The sequence below is a fragment of the Ammospiza caudacuta genome, chromosome 27 (genome assembly GCF_027887145.1).
Source record: "Ammospiza caudacuta isolate bAmmCau1 chromosome 27, bAmmCau1.pri, whole genome shotgun sequence".
NCBI lineage: Eukaryota > Metazoa > Chordata > Aves > Passeriformes > Passerellidae > Ammospiza > Ammospiza caudacuta.
This window is the reverse complement of record NC_080619.1, coordinates 5,830,553-5,848,520: the sequence shown is the minus strand read 5'-3', so window position 1 is coordinate 5,848,520 and position 17,968 is coordinate 5,830,553. Positions and strand designations below refer to the sequence as shown.

The 17,968-nt window shown below is 42.6% G+C and overlaps 1 protein-coding gene across 1 annotated transcript in view; it reads right to left on the bottom strand.

Moving 5' to 3' along the window:
• TANC2 (tetratricopeptide repeat, ankyrin repeat and coiled-coil containing 2) overlaps window positions 1-17,968 on the bottom strand; it is a 143,409-nt gene that overhangs the window by 69,873 nt on the left and 55,568 nt on the right. The window contains exon 7 of the mRNA XM_058820543.1: window positions 10,345-10,452. Within this exon, the coding sequence (XP_058676526.1) occupies window positions 10,345-10,452 (108 nt within the window). The remainder of the gene's footprint in view (window positions 1-10,344; window positions 10,453-17,968) is intronic.

Below are 17,968 nucleotides of genomic sequence, written 5' to 3'. Positions count from 1 at the left end.
GGCTCACACAGGTACCTTTTTCTCTTTATTCTGAACAATTTTAGCAGATCCCAGCAGTGAACACCCCCATACTTTCCATCTACTTCTGCCTCATTTTTAGTTAATGACTTTTTCTTTGACTGAACTGCAAAAATGCAAATTAGAAATACAACCTGAGCTTGTCAAGCAATTTAATACCTCTGATCCTCCCTTCAAAAAATGCAACCCACTTTAAATACGTCAGCAGATCTCTGCAATTCACCCTGGAATTTACCTGATTTAGGCCATTTAGGAGCAATTTTACAGAGCCTGGCAGCTCTCTCAGATGGCTTATCTAGAAATACCCTTTGGATTTCTGAAGGGGTCAACTCTTAACACCTCTGTAGGCATCACATGCAGCAGGATTGAGTTCATAAGTGCTCATAAATGTTCAGATTATTCCTTGAAAACCAAATATATCATTTTACGGCAGAGTTACTAGGTTTGCTCTTCTCAAGAAACCGTAACATTCAAAATGTCCAATATGTTTTTTGTACATTGTCATTTTCAAACAGTGTTTCTGTTACCTCCTTTCAATTCCTATATGAAAGTTGCCACATATTTCAGCTGCAATTGCTTACAAGCAAATGAAATTTCTTCATGATTTATTTGGTAATGCTGTGACTGGTTTGATAGCCACCTCATCTAATTCTAGATAAATGGTGGAGGGTGGTGCCCCTGGGACACATTAACAATGCATCTGCAGTCCATAGAATATTTTTAGTTTAATTGCCATACTTTTACTTTCAAACCAGCTGAAACCTATTGCAGTGAGTGGCTAACAAGAACTGGGTAACAGTTCCCTTAGAGGCACCCATCCCCAAATTTGCCTATGAGACTGACTTACCTTTAGGAAATCAAAAATTCTTGAATTAGCAATTTAAAAAAAATAGCTACATGCAAAAGCAAGCACTTATGGAAGGGCAGAAATAAATTATACCATTTAAGACCCTGATCTTCAATTACATAACTGCAGAGTTTTATCTAACAACTTCCCTACCTCCATGTGACCTGAATCTGTCCCATTATTATGTACATCTGCTTTAAATTATTCTGGATACACTTGAGCTGTATTTGGAAAATATCCTTGACCATTTCTGCATATCCCCCTAATCTCAGAATTAATGGAAGATTTTTTCATTAGTCTTGTTTACATCGAGAAGAGATTTAAAAAAATTTAACTACTAAGGGATGAAGGCAGCCCTATGAAGACAGCCCTATATGCATCTCTAAAAATGTCAAATTTTGTACTGCTGCACCTCCAATCCTGGGGTCAGTTTTGGAGCCCCAGGAGCAGCTGAGGGAGCTGGAAAGAGGCTCAGCCTGGAGAAAAGGAGGCTCAGGGGGGCCCTTGTGGACCAAAGAAAAAAGAATGGGGGAAATGAGAGGGCACTCATTAATGAACATCCATCCATCCATCCATCCATCCATCCATCCATCCATCCATCCATCCATCCATAAAAGACCAGTTATCATAAATACAAGCCTGGGCATCTGGAATATCTCCTGGAAGCAGGATTACACTTTGATCCCCAAAAATGTTCCTGAGCTCTTTAACAAATCAAGGACACCAGGACGGAAGCAGTAAGTTCCCCACTGACGGAAAGCAGTGGCAATGGCGGGCAGGCAGAGGCAGGCACACCCCCAGGGGTGGCAAACAAAATAAAACAAACAAAATAAAAACAGACAACTCCACAGCCTTAGCAGGGTGCTGAAACCACGGGGTGCTGGGTTTGAGTGTAGTGAAAAAGCCTGAGGGAGCAGCAGCCGGGTTCCTCTGCAGCATCCGCCTCAGCCGGGGAGACGCGCCCTTCGGGAAGGGGTGCGGGTTTTCCTCCGAGGCATCCCAAGAGATGGTGAAGGTCCTTTCCAGCCACAGCGGGTGGAATAAGGTTCCAGTTCAGCAGCTGCTCTTACAAGCAAAGCTCACCCATGGTAGGAGAAGAATTGGGAGGATAAAAGCAGTGAATCCTCCCGGCAGTGAGCGCAGGCCGGCTCGGCTGTCCCTCTGTGCCCGTGTTCACAGGGGTTCTTGGATGAGGGAAGAGATGAGGATCTGACTCCACGTTTCAGAAGGCTTGATTTATTATTTTATGATATATATTACATTAAAACTATACTCAAAGAATAGAAGAAAAGGTTTCATCAGAAGGCTGGCTAAGAATAGAAAGGAATGATAACAAAAGCTTCTGTCTTGGACAGAGAGTCCGAGCCAGCTGACTGTGATTGGCCATTAATTAGAAACAACTCTATGAGACCAATCACAGATGCACCTGTTGCATTCCACAGCAGCAGATAACCATTGTTTACATTTTGTTCTTGAGGCCTCTCAACTTCTCAGGAGGAAAAATCCTAAGGAAAGGATTTTTCATAAAAGTTGACTGCGACATCCCTCCTCTGATGCCAAGAGCCCAGCCCAGCGCCCACCGCCCAATTCTCACAGCATCTCTGCTCTTTTAAAGAGAAAACCCCTCAGGTAAAGAGTAGCCAGCTGCATCCTTCTCCCTCCTCCTCCTCTTCCCAGCCACATCTTTTGTTCTCTGAAGTATCCGTAGTTATTGTCTCTTAGCAACAAATGGGACAAAATTTCACGAGAGAAAGGAAAAAAAGTAAAAATCCTAACCTCCACCAGCATGTTGCATTATAACCACCCAAATCATCTATTTAATTCCAGTAACTCTCTTTCAAAATTTCTCACATTCCTTCCTCTGATTTTTCACATCATTTATTTCTATCAGGTGATAGAAATCTGACAAGAATTTTGAAAACCCTGCTCCGTTTGTGGGAAGGCCAACACTGGCCAACCAACAGGGGCACAAAGTAAGTTGGAGGAGACTTTCAGAAATATATACATACATATATAACATAATATTTTCCATTAGTTTCAAGGGAAGAAGAAGATTTTGACAAAACACCTTTCCTTCTTCCAAAGCAGCTTTGCCAGGTCAAAACACAACGAGCATTAAAATGAACCAAATGTTTAGTAAGGCAAATGACATTTTACTGCCACCTTTGACCACTGTTAAGTGGGAAGTCACCAGCAAGAGACAAGACAGCACAAAGACCTTGCCCTTACCTGATCTGATCTATTAGCACATTCCCAGGATAAATTTATTAAAAGCAAATCTGACTAAATTATAGTCTTTGCATTTACGACACTGACAACAATCTTGAAAACCTACCATTACATACCTGAATAAGACTTTAAAAGTTCTGTTTGGATGTAATAACTGCTACAGAAATAGAATAATTTACTGTTGCCAGCTTTTAAAATACCGAGTGAGACTGAACAGGGCTTAAACCTGGTCTAGTGGAAGGTTCCCTGCCCTTGGCAGTGGGTAGAATGGTCCCTTCCAGCCCAACCCAGCCTGTTATTCTCTGATTCTTTTGGGGGCTAATTTCTAACATAATCAATGTCTAGGGCTGTTGCTAATTGTGTATCTTCAATGACTGGAGAAGGACTACTGTCCATGTGGATGAGATCAATTTAAAATTTGTTTTTTCTCTAACTATATGAAAATCTTACCCCACTCAAATAAAATAAAATCACCCACACTGTCCTCACAATGCCCTGAAGTTATGCAGATCAGGAGCTGTAATTTCATCTGTAAAATGCAGGTGGAGAAACACCACTGAAGTTACTGAAGGGGGCAGATACAGGTGACAGATGTGCAGGTAACTGCACGTAACAGCTCAACTCCTCTTGCCAGGCAAGACAGATGCCCAGAATAGATGGGAATAGTGCAGAGAGCCCAGGAATGCTACCCCAGGCAGACTCTGCCAGCAGCCAGGAGCAGAGAACAGCAGCAGGGACCTGATCGAAGTGCTGACCATATGTGGTGGGACAGGGTTCCTCATGGGAACATATGGAAGAGCCAGTGGGGATTTCACTCTGAGAAACAAATCCAGCAGGCACAGGAGTCAGGGAGGAAGGCTGCCACAGTCTCAGTCCAAACACAAGGATTTTGGAGCCTGCAGTAAGTTACAGGGCACTGGAGGAATTTGAAGCCAGGTTGGTACAACCAGGGCTGCGCTTTCAAGCTGGCAGCTGGCCAAAATGGTCATGGTTTGGACTCAAGGTAATTATTTTCAAGCAATTTGGAGTTAAATAATTAGTGACATAAAACGTCAAAAATTCTGCTTAATGAGGTGGAAAATCTACCGTGGTACAGGAGGTTATGCACAAGTTGATCTCCTTTCTTCAGGGTCCAAGGGCAGCTGTGCTGCCCTGGAGAACAGAGCAGATGGGACAGAGGGAACGCTGACGACTGAAGCCAATTTCACCAGGGGAACAACAGTCACGCTAGATAAGAATAAAGAAGTTCTTGTTCTGCAACCCTGGGGAGGGTGAGGAAGTCTCAGCAACTGGCAAGAGAGCACAAGTCATGGTGTGGCTTTCAGAGCGCTGCATATTTTCACTTATGGGCAGCTCTCCATAGCATCACTGAAATTCAAGGACTTTCATCCGTAGGCACTGGGACATGGGAGCCAGGCTTATGAAAGAACAGAGCAGTCTCCTACAAATGTAATCATCCCTTCTTCTGTCGTTACAGCTAACAATAATGGTGAAATGAATACTGAGGGGGTTGCCTCCATAAAGAGGTGAAACAAAATAACAGCATCTCAAAACACTGTAGGAAAAAAAGAAATAGAATTACTGGCCACTTCCTCTTTCTTTCCTCTCTCCTCCAGCTACATTTTTATGACAAAAACAGGCTGAATGGAGCTTGGAGCAACCTGTCCTAAAAGGTGTCCCTGCCCATATCAGGAGGTGGGACTGGATGATCTTTAAGGTGCCACCCAACCCAAACCATGCTGGGATTCAAGAGCATCAGTGCTCCTGTTGCCAAAAAATAATATGCTAGAAGAGGAAACTCCTCTGCCAGAGTCACTCCATCAGTGAGAAACCTGCTCCCCACCTGCTCAGATGTAGGAAAAAAGGTTTTACATTGATCCTCACAGGCCCAACACTGACAGTTTCAAAACCATCAGGGTTGGTTTGCTTACGTACATATTTATTCGCTGCCAGAAAGCTATAAATATTCAAAACGCCAAAGTATTAGCACAAAAATGTTACTGTTTCCCAACAGATCAGTTGAAAGCAAGCACTGCAGCTTGCTGAGGCAAAACAACTCCTTAAATTCCCTGGGATCTGTCCGGATGGGCAGCCAGAGGTGCTGGGCTGCTGCTGCTGAAGGATCCAAAGCCAAACACACCTCAGGAGCCATCCAGGTTACATCTGTGAAAGCAGTCACAACACTTTAAAGTTGGGCAGCTCATCACAAAAACAGAATTTGGATCATTTACAGCCTTTCCCCCTCTTTTCTCCCTTTTTTTCTCCTCCAGGTAGATTGAACCCAAACCCTGTAAGGGTTGGGTATTAATAGATTACACCAGGAAGCTGCAAGAAAAGCATGTTGTCTCCAGTTATTCAGCAGTTAAAATATATGGGAACAGTGTATGGGATTAGTATTATTTTTGTTTCTGATCTTGAACAACTCTGCTTTGGTAAGATTCAATAAACCCTAAACTCAGGACCCTGCCACTATTCTCCAAGTTGCAGCTTTCAGTTCAAGCAAACTCGATGACACCTAATGGCAACTGGTCCGTGGCCAATCCCAAAAGGATTCACACCCAGAACTCCAGCAATGCCTTCAATATTCCTCCCTCTGATCCAGAATTCCAGACCAGACCGGGGCTTGTTTTGTAATACACGAGTTTATTCTGAAACTGGTTCCATCTCTTGATCTAGCAGAAGGAACCAAGAGCATCCTCCCAGGAACAGCATGAGAAAAGTCAATTGCTTCCATAGCAACCAATGTGCCAAATTACGGCTCTTCTGCAATTAGGGCTGATCACACAATGATTTCCCATTCCCTTCAGGTCAGTGGGCTTGACAGTGCTGGGACAAGCACAAGATTCAACAGTAAAACCATTTGTCAGATCACGGTTGGTTCGATTATTTCCTCTCCTTCCCCCTCCCAGTTCATCACTGTTCAATGAGACAGAGGTTGGACCAGAACCCTGCTGGCTAAATTTGTTTGGGGTTTTGTAGGATTTTTTTGGCTCAGTGCCTGTATTTTCACAATGAAAAATCAGAGAGTACTGCTGGTTCCCACATTCCCTCTTAAAGGGATTTTTCTAAGACCTGAGAAGCATTTTGCTGTGTTTAGGAGAAACACGTGGATAATGTAAAATGAAAAATCCACATTTTACGTGATAAAAAGAGAGAAGCAGCAGCAAGCAGATGTCAAGCTCAACGATTCTTTAACCAAAGGAAGAGAAAAAGGAGCGATGAGATGAACACAAGTGCTGCTGCCATGGTAAATCACTCCCCTCCCTGTCTGTGGCAGGAGCACCGCAGTGATTCCTAACTCAATCAGGGATGAAAACAGACGTCTGCCAGCCTCATGTGCAATACGAGCAAACCAGACACTCAAGATCTGTGTCCCAAAATTTCTGAAGAAGGAGTTAATCAAATTAAAAGATAATGTCATAACAGACTTAGCCTTTGGAACACAACGCCAAGGTAATCAATTACATAAAACGCAACTGCAAACATTAATCTGAGGCAAAAGGCCATTACCTGAAAGCACCATCCATCTCCAACAGATTTTCTGAGCACTTAAAAGTCAAAACATGTTTTAGCTACCGTGAGAAACAAAAAGCAGCTCAAAGAAAGATGTCCTTGTGACCACAATTAAGAACCAAGAAGGCAGGACAGTTTACCACGCAAGCAGCGCCTCTTGGCAGGAGTGAGGTGTGATAAAGTGGGGGAAAACCCCTACACATTAAACTGAGTCACTAGAATCACTGCAGAAAAGGTTTGACAGTTGAACAGCAGAGGTTTGAAGGTCAATTCCTGCTATTCTACGTTATCCTCCTTGAAGAGCAGTGATGGATGTGAGGGCGGCAGCCCCAGCCTCCCTGACTCCACAGGGCTGACAAGAGGGAAAGCACAAATGCCTCTGTTGAACAGTGTCGGCAGGACTGGAGCAGAGACAAGAGGGAAGATGGATCAGAAACCTTCCAAGACCTTCCTTATAAAGTCTCTGCTATGTCACAGAGTCACAGGATGGTCTGGGTTGGAGGAGATCTTTTAGCTCATGCAGCTCCACCATCCACTAGAGCAGGTTGCTGTAAGCCCTGTCCCACCTGGCCTTGAACATTTCCAGGGATGGGAGACCTGTGCCAGGGCCTCATTACCCACACAGGGAAGGGACAAGCAACTCCTTCTCCACCAGGGACACTTCAAGTCAAGGACTGAAACCTGAACAACCTCTGCAACTAAAAACATCTACAGAAACAATCTGACTCAATGATCCTTGTGGGTCCCTTTCAACTCAGCTTATTCTGTGATAATTCTGGTAGAAAGGGGTTTTTCAAAGTCATGGAACAGCGCTTTTTTTTGCCATCATCTTAGTTGCAACAACTATAAAAATATGGTCCAAATTCTACATCCATTTTAGAAGATTTATTAATTTTTAAATATCTACATTCTTTCCTCTATACAATGAATGTAATTGAAAAAAAAAAAGAAATGGCACCAAGCTTAAAACTTCACTATTTGTGCTTGGTATTAGAATGTCCCTCCATGATACCACTCGGTATTGTGATCTTCTTTCTCCCTCCTCAGCACTGGAACGTCGGGAGCACGTCACTCCCCCACACTGACTCACACTGAAGATGTCACAAGCAAATCTTCCCCCCAGCAGCATGAGGGGCACTGCAGTTGCTCAGGAAACCACCTCCCTGGAATGTGCTGAAATTCGCCTGAAGCCTTAAAATAAACATTTTGATACCGAGCAAAATTTCACCTCTCGGCATCTCAAATTGAAATCGTTATTCCTATATCTGCAGAGTAGCTAATGTTCTCTTTTCTTTGCTATTTAGTGTTTTAAACTGCTTTAAAGTGCATAATTAATTACATTTTTTTGTCAGGGATCACATTAAAAACCACTCCACCTCCCCTCCACTGCCAGGCAGATCATCAGCCTAATTTCTTTCCTTCTTTCAACTCACACCGTTATTCTTGGAAACGCTCAAGGATTTAGCGCTGTGTGCTACATCTTCACAGGATGCACACATTTTAGAAGAGGGTTAATATAAGCCTAGCACAGAAGAAAGGAGTTGTATTTCCTTGGAAAACTGATTCCAGGCAGTGGCTGAAGCTTTGCCATGATCCAGAGCAGGACTCTAATAAACCAGGAGCTGGATGCTATGTCCCCTTTGGTTCCTGTGAGCTGACCACAACTTAGTTCTTTCTTTCTTTCCCTCTTTACACAAGGATCCTCCCCCAACCACCTACTTCTTCCAAGGTGGAGCATTTCAAGCTTGGAATCCAGCCTTCCACACCAGCAAAACCTCCAGCCCTCACATTGCTGCTACTTTCACAGAAGGATCCATAAATTTGGGCAGTTTCTTCCCTGAGCAGCTTCAGAAATCCTTCCCCAATGGATTCTATCCTCTCCTCTTCCCTCGCCTGTCCCAGCTGCCAATATAAACCTGGCCACAGTCCCTGAACACGGCACACGTGAAGAGAGCAGCTCCCTAACAGGTCCCTGGCGTCACATTTAAGGAAACTGAAACAAACTGAATTCCCAGCCTGCACTTTCTACCTTGACTCCAAGTCCGTGCCCTTCCCTGGCATGCTCTGTTCTGCTCTTATCTCATTTCCCTTTTCCAAGTACACCAAGATGGCACTTGGGGACACAGTCTCATGGTGGCTTTGGCAGAGCTGGGTTTGCAGCTGAACTCAACAGCTCTAAAGGGCTTTCCCAACCTTGGTTCCACTGTGACAACTCTGCCATTGTCACTTTTTCCCTTCCTTAATGACACTTCATGGTCCTTTAATGACACTTCAAGGCAGTACAAAACTCCACTTTTCCTTTCAGATCACTAAACTATCAGCAAGAGAAGGAGATCAAATAGCAGCAAAAAGAAATTAAAGAAATGGCAGATCCCATTGTCAAAGCCCATCCCTGGGCTTGGCAGGAGTCCTGCCCTCCAAAGCTCTGGAAGAGGGGAGGCACATGTCTAGGTGTGGGAATGTGGAATTTATGTTTTCTTAATCTTACAATGCAATGATAATTCTCTGTGGATGCAATCATAATAAGTTTATAATTATTAACAATTATAAACATGACAGTTGAAGCCGTTCAGTTAGAAAAAAGGGCTGCAGCAGCACAATTTTAATTGAAATTCATGATGAACTGAAAAAGGAGCAGCACTTTTCAAGGCAACTGTGGTCTCAAATTAGGCATTGCCAAGCACAGGAACTGTCTTTTGATTTTCTGGGACAACTTCTCTTTCAGACAATACATTCAAGAAAGCCCACATTCAAAATCTGGACAACATTCAATTAATTCCTCCAATTTTGAGTACTCTACAAGTTCATCAGCCACAGGAATAATCAACACCCTGATTTCACAGTCATTTATTAATATGACCTTGGCGACTGCAGCTACAGATTTCAGAGGCAGATGTCACACATTCGCCCACCATTTCAACATATTAAACATTATTTTTTCCATCCAAAGCCTATAGTGAGTATGGTTCATTAGCAAGGAAAGCCAGGGGAAGAATGCGCAGAATTCAGCACAGAATCCACCAAAAACACTTGCTGCTGTTTTCAGCCTTCTCCCAGCACCTCCAGAGTCTCCAGCCTTCCCCAGGTTGCCACTTCCAAGTGGAAATGATACCGAGCTGCACATTCCAGGCACTCACATGTGCTGGGTTTGCTGGGGCTTGGGGGATTTAGGTAAAGCCTGCCCGAGCTGACAGACATGAACAGGGCTGAGCCACGAAGGGACATGACCCACTTTATTTATTTTTCAACCAGAGGCCTCAAGCAACATGTATGCATTTCACAGCAACTGCTACAGGATACATAAGTTAGAAGGAATTTCTTAACAAAATAAAAGTTAACACCCCAATATTCCTTGATGCAGGTAACAAGGTCCCACAGTTTTGTTTTAGCTGATTTAATGATGTTTCTGAGATGTGGTTTTATTCCAGCCTCTCTGCAGACCAGCATTAAAAATTAAATTTAAAGCAAGTATGTTTATTGGCTCATTTTTATCTCCTCAAAAGCAACTCTCTAGACCTTCTAAATTATTCTGAGGGGAGAGCAGCCACACGCAAAATTGCAAGCAACAAACGTAAACGGGCAATTATCAGAAACTAATGCTTATTCAAAATTCAAGTCACTGAAACTTGGTTAGGGAAGGTCCAACCAACCATCCAGCCAAAGGAGCCATATTATACATTTTAAAAATCTTTCTGCCTGTTGCCCCTGTTTGCACAGAGCCTTTGCATGCAGCTTACCAGGGCAGAATGCATCAACGTCCAGCTTCTGCGCAGAGAGGGTTGGGGAGCCAAGCTCGGACTCTGGGATTCGAGGGCTCTCAACAAACTTTGCTTTCCTCAGAGGGGCTAAAGGAGAAGGAGGGGGAGAGAAAAAGAGAGGTCATGAGTAAGGGAAATAGCAAGCAACAGATGGAAGCACTTAACTAAACGACACTGTCAGACTCATATCAGGTTACCTTTTTTTTTTTTTTTTCCTGCCAGGAAAAAAAAAAATTATCTGCATTCTTTACAAAGGAGATGGCTCTTGGTTAAACTTTCAAACTGCACAGGCTGACTTTAAAGTGTGTGAGCACTGAGGCACATTCCTGATACTCTAAAACATTTTCTTTTCTCCTACTTTAATAAAAATTTTTATAGGAAGCAAATGAGCCTGGATCCAGCCAGCAACTGTGGAAAAGCAAAGATCATAGGGAGGTATACAGAGCCCATCAGATTTCAAGATATTTAACTGTAAATATCTGAACACATAAATGCTATGTTCAGTAATTGTTTCCTTGAACATAAAATTTGAATTTCAAGACAGTCTCGTTGTTGGACCAAACAGGTTTGGTGTTCAACACAAAAGAGCAGAGCAAAGCTAACACTGTGCAAGCCAAAAAGAAGCACTCCACTTTTATCCTTGCAAATCCATAAAAGATCAAGAGACTTAATAGAGGATGGGGAAAAGGTAAAAGTGTCTGTAACAAAGCATCACTGACCACTTGTGCTAGAAAAATGGGATTTTCTCCACATTTTAACAGTCTGAACTGTAATAGACATGAAATTCTGTACAACAATTTTTTGGACTAAAATTAATAAAAGTGGTTTAGTAAAAGTCTTTAAATATATTCCAGACCAGAGAAAGAGAACTAGAGAAAAAGTTACATGCAGAGGTTGTTATATTGCATTTCCAAGTTAAACACTCATGCCCATTACAAAGAAAGGCTAACTTGAAAAGTCCCTCAGCACTGATTCTGGGGATCAGTGGCTTCTGCCCCTCCATTTACATAATTTATCTTTATAGTTCCCTGTCTTGCAAATTAAATTTGGGATCTGCAGATAAAGATTGTAAGATTGCTCTTTTGCTTCTCCTGTAATAAAAGACCAACAGGTAAGAGGCAGCAATAAATCTCTTGGTTTTAGGGAGCTGCTGTGGCGCTGGGAAAGGCTGAGAAGGTCCAAGGGCCTGACAGACAATGCACAACCAGATCACTCAAACTCAGCTACACATTAGTGATCCCAGATTTTTTTTTTTCTTTTTAATGGAGTGTGCAAAACAGAGATCCGGGTGTGGTTTTTCACTATAAAGTCCCCTTGAAGCAGAAGAAAAGCAAAGAAACAACCCCTCCATCTCTGCACCCAAACAGGTGAGCTAAAACCCCCCCCTCACGATCCCCCTCAGGAGATGTGCTGAGGGAACACAGGGACCACACTTCCATTTTACACACAAAACCCTGGATGAACAGGAGACAAACTGCCAGCACATTCCCTGCAAGGCCATCAGGGCCCGAGGAATGTGAGAAACTCAGCAAGGACAGCCTGCAGCCCCTTCTCCCCCCACCCCACCACGGCCATGGATGTGCAGCACCACTCAAACACACAACCTGATGCTAAACAAGCCAGCAGTCAATTCTGTATAATCCCCCCCCTGGAAAAAATCCCACATGTGCACACACAAACACCCCACAGCCACAAACTGGCCAACACCCGAGAAAAATCAGTCCCAGTAACAATCTCGTGCCAGATCCTGATGTAATGAAAATATTTTAATATTGAAAAGATTATTGCTATGGCCTGAAAATGGTTTAAAGTAATAATTCTGCACTGGTCAACCCTTTAACATTTAGTTTGTAATTGCAGTTTTAATAAATATGCTTTACCAAAGTCTCAGTAACCGTTATTTCAATAATATATATAAAAAATAACCTGTCTTTTCTTTATCATTTCTGGCTGACACCAGGACCATATATCATCCCATGCACATGTGGCAGTGCTCACACTGTGTTCTAAAATACAAAACCCACAGAATTTTCAGAGTTCAAGAAAAGTTAATAACTGATGGGATCGTCACTAGAAGGTTCTGCACTAAAAGGTATTTTTGAAAAGAGGAAGGAGAATTTTAATGAACATGGAGAGGGCAATGTGATCACTGCACTACTTGCTGTGTGGACACACAGGTCTGTGGAAGATGTTCTGACAGATCTGCACTGAACAGTTCACCTCTCACCTGTAAGGAAGGGTTTGATTTCCCATTCTGTTGGGTTTTATTTCTACGTTTACTCTGGATCTCTTTTACTCCTCACTGAGGTGCCCACTGCCCCACTAATTCCTGCCTTCCCCATGGAACTGACTGATGCCCACAGATGTGGATCATGGATCCACAACAAACTGATCCACCATTTTTTCTCTTTCCACCATTTTTTCTCTTGAGGGCAATAAAGAACATCATATCCCCAATGTGGTGAAGTCTCCATATACTGCAAGTTCAGCCATACACATAATTTTAATGCATTTCATATTATCACAAAATCACAGACTGGATTGTGTTGGAAGGGAATTTAAAGCTCATTCAGTTCCACTCCCTGGAAATAGGCAGGGGACTCCTTCCACTACACCAGGTTGCTCAGAGCACTGTCCAGCCTGGCCTGGCATCTATTTTATTATGTTTTTGTTCCCTCAAAAGCACAACCTGAGCCTTAAAAACACACTTCCACCAGCCAAGACACACCATGTCACCATGACTCACAGACAACAGTTTACTCTAAAAGGCTCCAGTCAATACAATCCTCCCCATGTAAATACAGGTGGGGAAAAAATCACAGAAGGAAAAGTTTCTGTTATTACAAATACCCTAAGTGTGGAAAATACTAAAACTCCTCCAAACTCACCTATAACCCGATTACAGGAAAGGAGGATTCTCATGTACAAGAATTAAGCACCTCTGACTCATGTTCAAATGAAGATTATCCTGACAGATTCAGATTTGGGCATTAGTCTTCTATTGGAATAAATAACAAATGGAAGTATCATAAACTCTAAAACCTGGTTTGACACTCTACAGCCAAATGTTAATGGATAACATTGATCTTTTTATAAAAGTGGCTTTTCAAGGTACAACGGTTTGCCTTGGTCCTGAACCCCTTCCTGAGAGCAAAGGCAAATCCTATGATCACAGTCATGGGATGAGCTTCTGGCAAAAATTATAAAAACTAACAAAAGCATGAAACAATTATTTGAAGTATTCTGTACCTGCTCAGTCCTTTAGGCCTCTTATTCCTGTAAGGATTTTCTATATGAAACCCACCAACTCCAGGTGTTAAACAGCATGAAAATAGCCCTTCATGTTACACAACTGGAGTTTCTCTGAGCACAGAAAATGATGTCTTGCAAGAACACCAAAAAAAAGGATGTCTGCAACAACCAGTTATAAAAATATAATGGATTGAGTAAAGATGGAAGTCACTAGCAACGCTGGCTTTCTAGAACTGCAAAACTAGCATTTTAAGGTATCTTCCCACCCAAACCAGATCTGGGATTCTGTGACAGACTAACTCTAGGGAAAGTATTTCATTAGTAACTGCCATGTCAGCAGCCTGACTTTTTAAGTCTCTTTAAAAACAGGGAGCAACCTTTGGAAGCTCAGATTTAAAGAGAGGGAAAGTGGGTGCTCAGTGCATCCTCCACTGCCACCTTTCACTCATGCCAGAGCCTGACTCACGTTTGGAAGTGTCCCAGCAGCTCTGCAGTGCTGTGCAGAGCTGACTTTAGTGAAGCCTCCCTCAAACTGAAATGTTTTTAGTGCTGCAGAGTTATTGATCCATGGAGCTCCTGGAACAAATAACTGTCACACTCAGCACAGCTGCACACAAGCCAGCACATGGGTGATGAAGCTTTGCTCCCTCCTATGTCCCAAAGGACTCTTTATTTGGCTGAGGTAAGAGCCATAAAGAGGAAATCATGGACCACGTGAATATTTTTGCTGTGGCACTAATCCTGGAAACCTAGAATGGTTTGGGTTAAAAAAAAGACCTTAAAAGAAAATGATCCAGGCCCATTCCCTGTCATGGGCAGGGACATGTTCCACTAGACCAGCTTGCTCCAAGCTCCATCCAACCCAGCCATGAACAATTTCCAGGGATGGGGCAGCCACAGCTTCTCTGGGAAACCAGAAGAAATAACATACCAGCTGTGTGGAATAAGGATTTTTAGGTATATATTAAAAAAAATAAATAAAATTAAACCAGTGACAATACATACAATGAAGGTTAACATCCTCTTTACATAATCCAGCATTATTTTATAGAACCCATTGCGTAACAGTTTTTTCCTCTTCTATTATTTGAGACTATAAAAGCTTTTTAAATTACATTTCCCAGCCTCTCTCCTCTCATCCCACATTATCACAGCAGTGAGGGCAGGGCAGCACAGAAGAGTGGTGAGAACAATGTGTTGTCTGGAAACATCACATTCGTTCCAAAACTTTCAGAAAACATGTTTAGTTTAGGAGATAAGGCCCTGAAACACGAAAATTGAAGGAAACATAGGTGGAAAGAGGAAAAGAACAAATAAAAGCAGGAAGAGAGTTCAGCAAGCTGATATCAGGACAAGCAACGGGAAAGGAGAGCTCAAAAAGGCAACTACATTAATGTAGAAATTCTTCTTTAAACTGTAGATGTGTGTAACATGAAGGTTTTGCCTATTACTGCCCCTGAAATTTATTTTTCCTTTGCAGAACTTAGAAACAACCTTCTCCAAAGCAATGGATTCTGCAATCCCATGGGACCACAGAAACCTCTTGGAACATTCTTTCCTCCTCTCGGTCTCTCTCCAGATGAACAAGGCACAGAAAATATCAGCAAGAATACGTTCAGTGACCCCAAAAAGGAATGAGTCTTCTGAAAAACTGTAATTAAACCAAATTATTACCTATCTAACCAAGATTATTACAAACCCTCCCAAATAATTGATCAAAATGATTTTCTGTCTGAATAGACATCCCTAATCAATGCTCAAGGGAGAAAATCACCTGGTTTTGAAAAGGCTTTTACGAATTTTAAATATATGTACAATAAAATAATACAGACTTCTGCCTGAAGTGTTCAATAATGGCAATACAATGATGCTTACAATACATTTATATATTCAGAGAGAAAATAATTCCTCCTAAAACACTAACCTGGCTGTAGCCTGTGCTTCCAAAAGGAATTCAGCTCAATTTCCATTTTGCTTATTATTATAAACAATTTTCTCCGATTCAGGGGAAGTGGAACAGTGATTTTTACCAGTGCTGGAGACACCAGCCAGCAAAGTCCCCTCTCCCAGCTCAGCCCAAGGGGTTTAGGAGCATCCCAGTGTCAATCTCCTGAGCAGATGCTCCCTGGAATACTCTGGCAGGCCTCAGGGAGAAAGCTGCTCCTATTATTGATCCCAAAAAGAAAAACACATCCTCACTTTCCCCCTAGATAAGGCTTTTTTTTCCATGTGGGTTGCCAACAAGTCTTTGTTCATGTAGGGGACAGCTTTGAGGAGAAAGAAGTTATTTAATTAAAATATAGACATGGCAGGGGGAGGAGATGGGAGTTTCCTCTTCCCATCCAAACTTATCAAATCTTTTTGACTCCTTGGAGCTGTGGCACACTGTACACTTCTCCCTGTCATTTCCCATGGAAAATTCTTCTTTTCAGCATCTTCTGAAGCCTCTTAGAACTGCCTTTTTTAGCAGAAATTCCTCATCTGTGACTCAAGGTAGAACCCTGTGCAGGAGACGAGGAAGATGAAAGCAGAGAAAATAAGGCAGCACCACCTGCTCCAGCTTTCTAAGTCATCTTGTTATGAAAACAAGCAATAAATTTCTGTTGCAGTCACTCTTGAAGTTTCAGGCTTTGTTTGCACTAAAAAAATATAAATAGAGTGACTGGAGAGCTGGGACTAGGGGATGAAACCACGTCATCAATATTTTAAGCCTACGTAACCTCTGCTCAAATACCCCAAAGATCCTCCCAAAGACAGGAACAGGGTAGAGCTGGAGGGGAAAGAATTCCTCAACTCCTCATATCCCTTTCCCCAACAGTTTTATTTCATTAAATGTTAAATTTAAAACACATGAGAGGAGAATAGTACAAAACACATGTACTGAATTGCATTATTCTCATTCAATCTCCTACTGTCCTGGAGTTCTCTCTGTAATTCAGTGACTCAGATATTGCACTGGAACTAAAAATGAGGAAAAATGTCCAAAAAGCACCTGGATGTACTGTAAGGGATATTTAGTCTATAGAGAGCAGCGAAGAGTTCTGTCACTTTAATCAAATTATAGGCAACCCTGGTAATTCACTGGTTAGAAGGAACCTGTTACACCAATTTCTAACAATGCTCAGATTTCAAGCTAAACTTTCAAGCTTTTTGAAATGGTCTGTGTTGAACATGCCAGTCAAATCCTTTCTGGATATTGACAAAGCTTAATTTAGACACTGGAAAAAGAGAAAATATCTTTAACTGATGATTCTTCCCAAAGAAGACAAGAACAAGTGAAATACAAACAGTGCTGAAATGCAGTTTATCTCCCTAGTGTTTTACTCTCTTACACAGCTCTTCTACAAGAGCTGCAAGGTCCCTTCTCACCCAAACCATTGTGCAAATCTATGATTCTCTCAATTCCTCTTTACACTTAAAAGTGTTCACAGGAAGGTCTCCCTGCCCATGGCAAGGGGTGGAACTGGATTCTTGTTAAGGTCCTTTCCAACCCAAACCATTCTGGGACTAACTCTGCCCCTCAGACCTCAACTGGATTCTTGTTAAGGTCCTTTCCAACCCAATCCAAGCCATTCTGTGGCTGTGATTAACTCTGCCCCTCAGAGCTCAACTGGATTCTTGTTAAGGTCCTTTCCAACCCAATCCAAGCCATTCTGTGGCTCTGTGGTCAACTCTGCCCCTCAGATCTCAACTGGATTCTTGTTAAGGTCCTTTCCAACCCAATCCAAGCCATTCTGTGGCTCTGTGGTCAACTCTGCCCCTCAGATCTCAACTGGATTCTTGTTAAGGTCCTTTCCAATCCAATCCAAGCCATTCTGTGACTGTGATTAACTCTGCCCCTCAGATCTCAACTGGATTCTTGTTAAGGTCCTTTCCAACCCAATCCAAGCCATTCTGTGGCTGTGATTAACTCTGCCCCTCAGATCTCAACTGGATTCTTGTTAAGGTCCTTTCCAACCCAATCCAAGCCATTCTGTGGCTGTGATTAACTCTGCCCCTCAGAGCTCAACTGGATTCTTGTTAAGGTCCTTTCCAACCCAATCCAAGCCATTCTGTGGCTCTGTGGTCAACTCTGCCCCTCAGATCTCAACTGGATTCTTGTTAAGGTCCTTTCCAATACAATCCAAGCCATTCTGTGACTCTGTGGTCAACTCTGCCCCTCAGATCTCAACTGGATTCTTGTTAAGGTCCTTTCCAATACAATCCAAGCCATTCTGTGACTCTGTGGTCAACTCTGCCCCTCAGACCTCAACTGGATTCTTGTTAAGGTCCTTTCCAACCCAATCCAAGCCATTCTGTGGCTGTGATTAACTCTGCCCCTCAGATCTCAACTGGATTCTTGTTAAGGTCC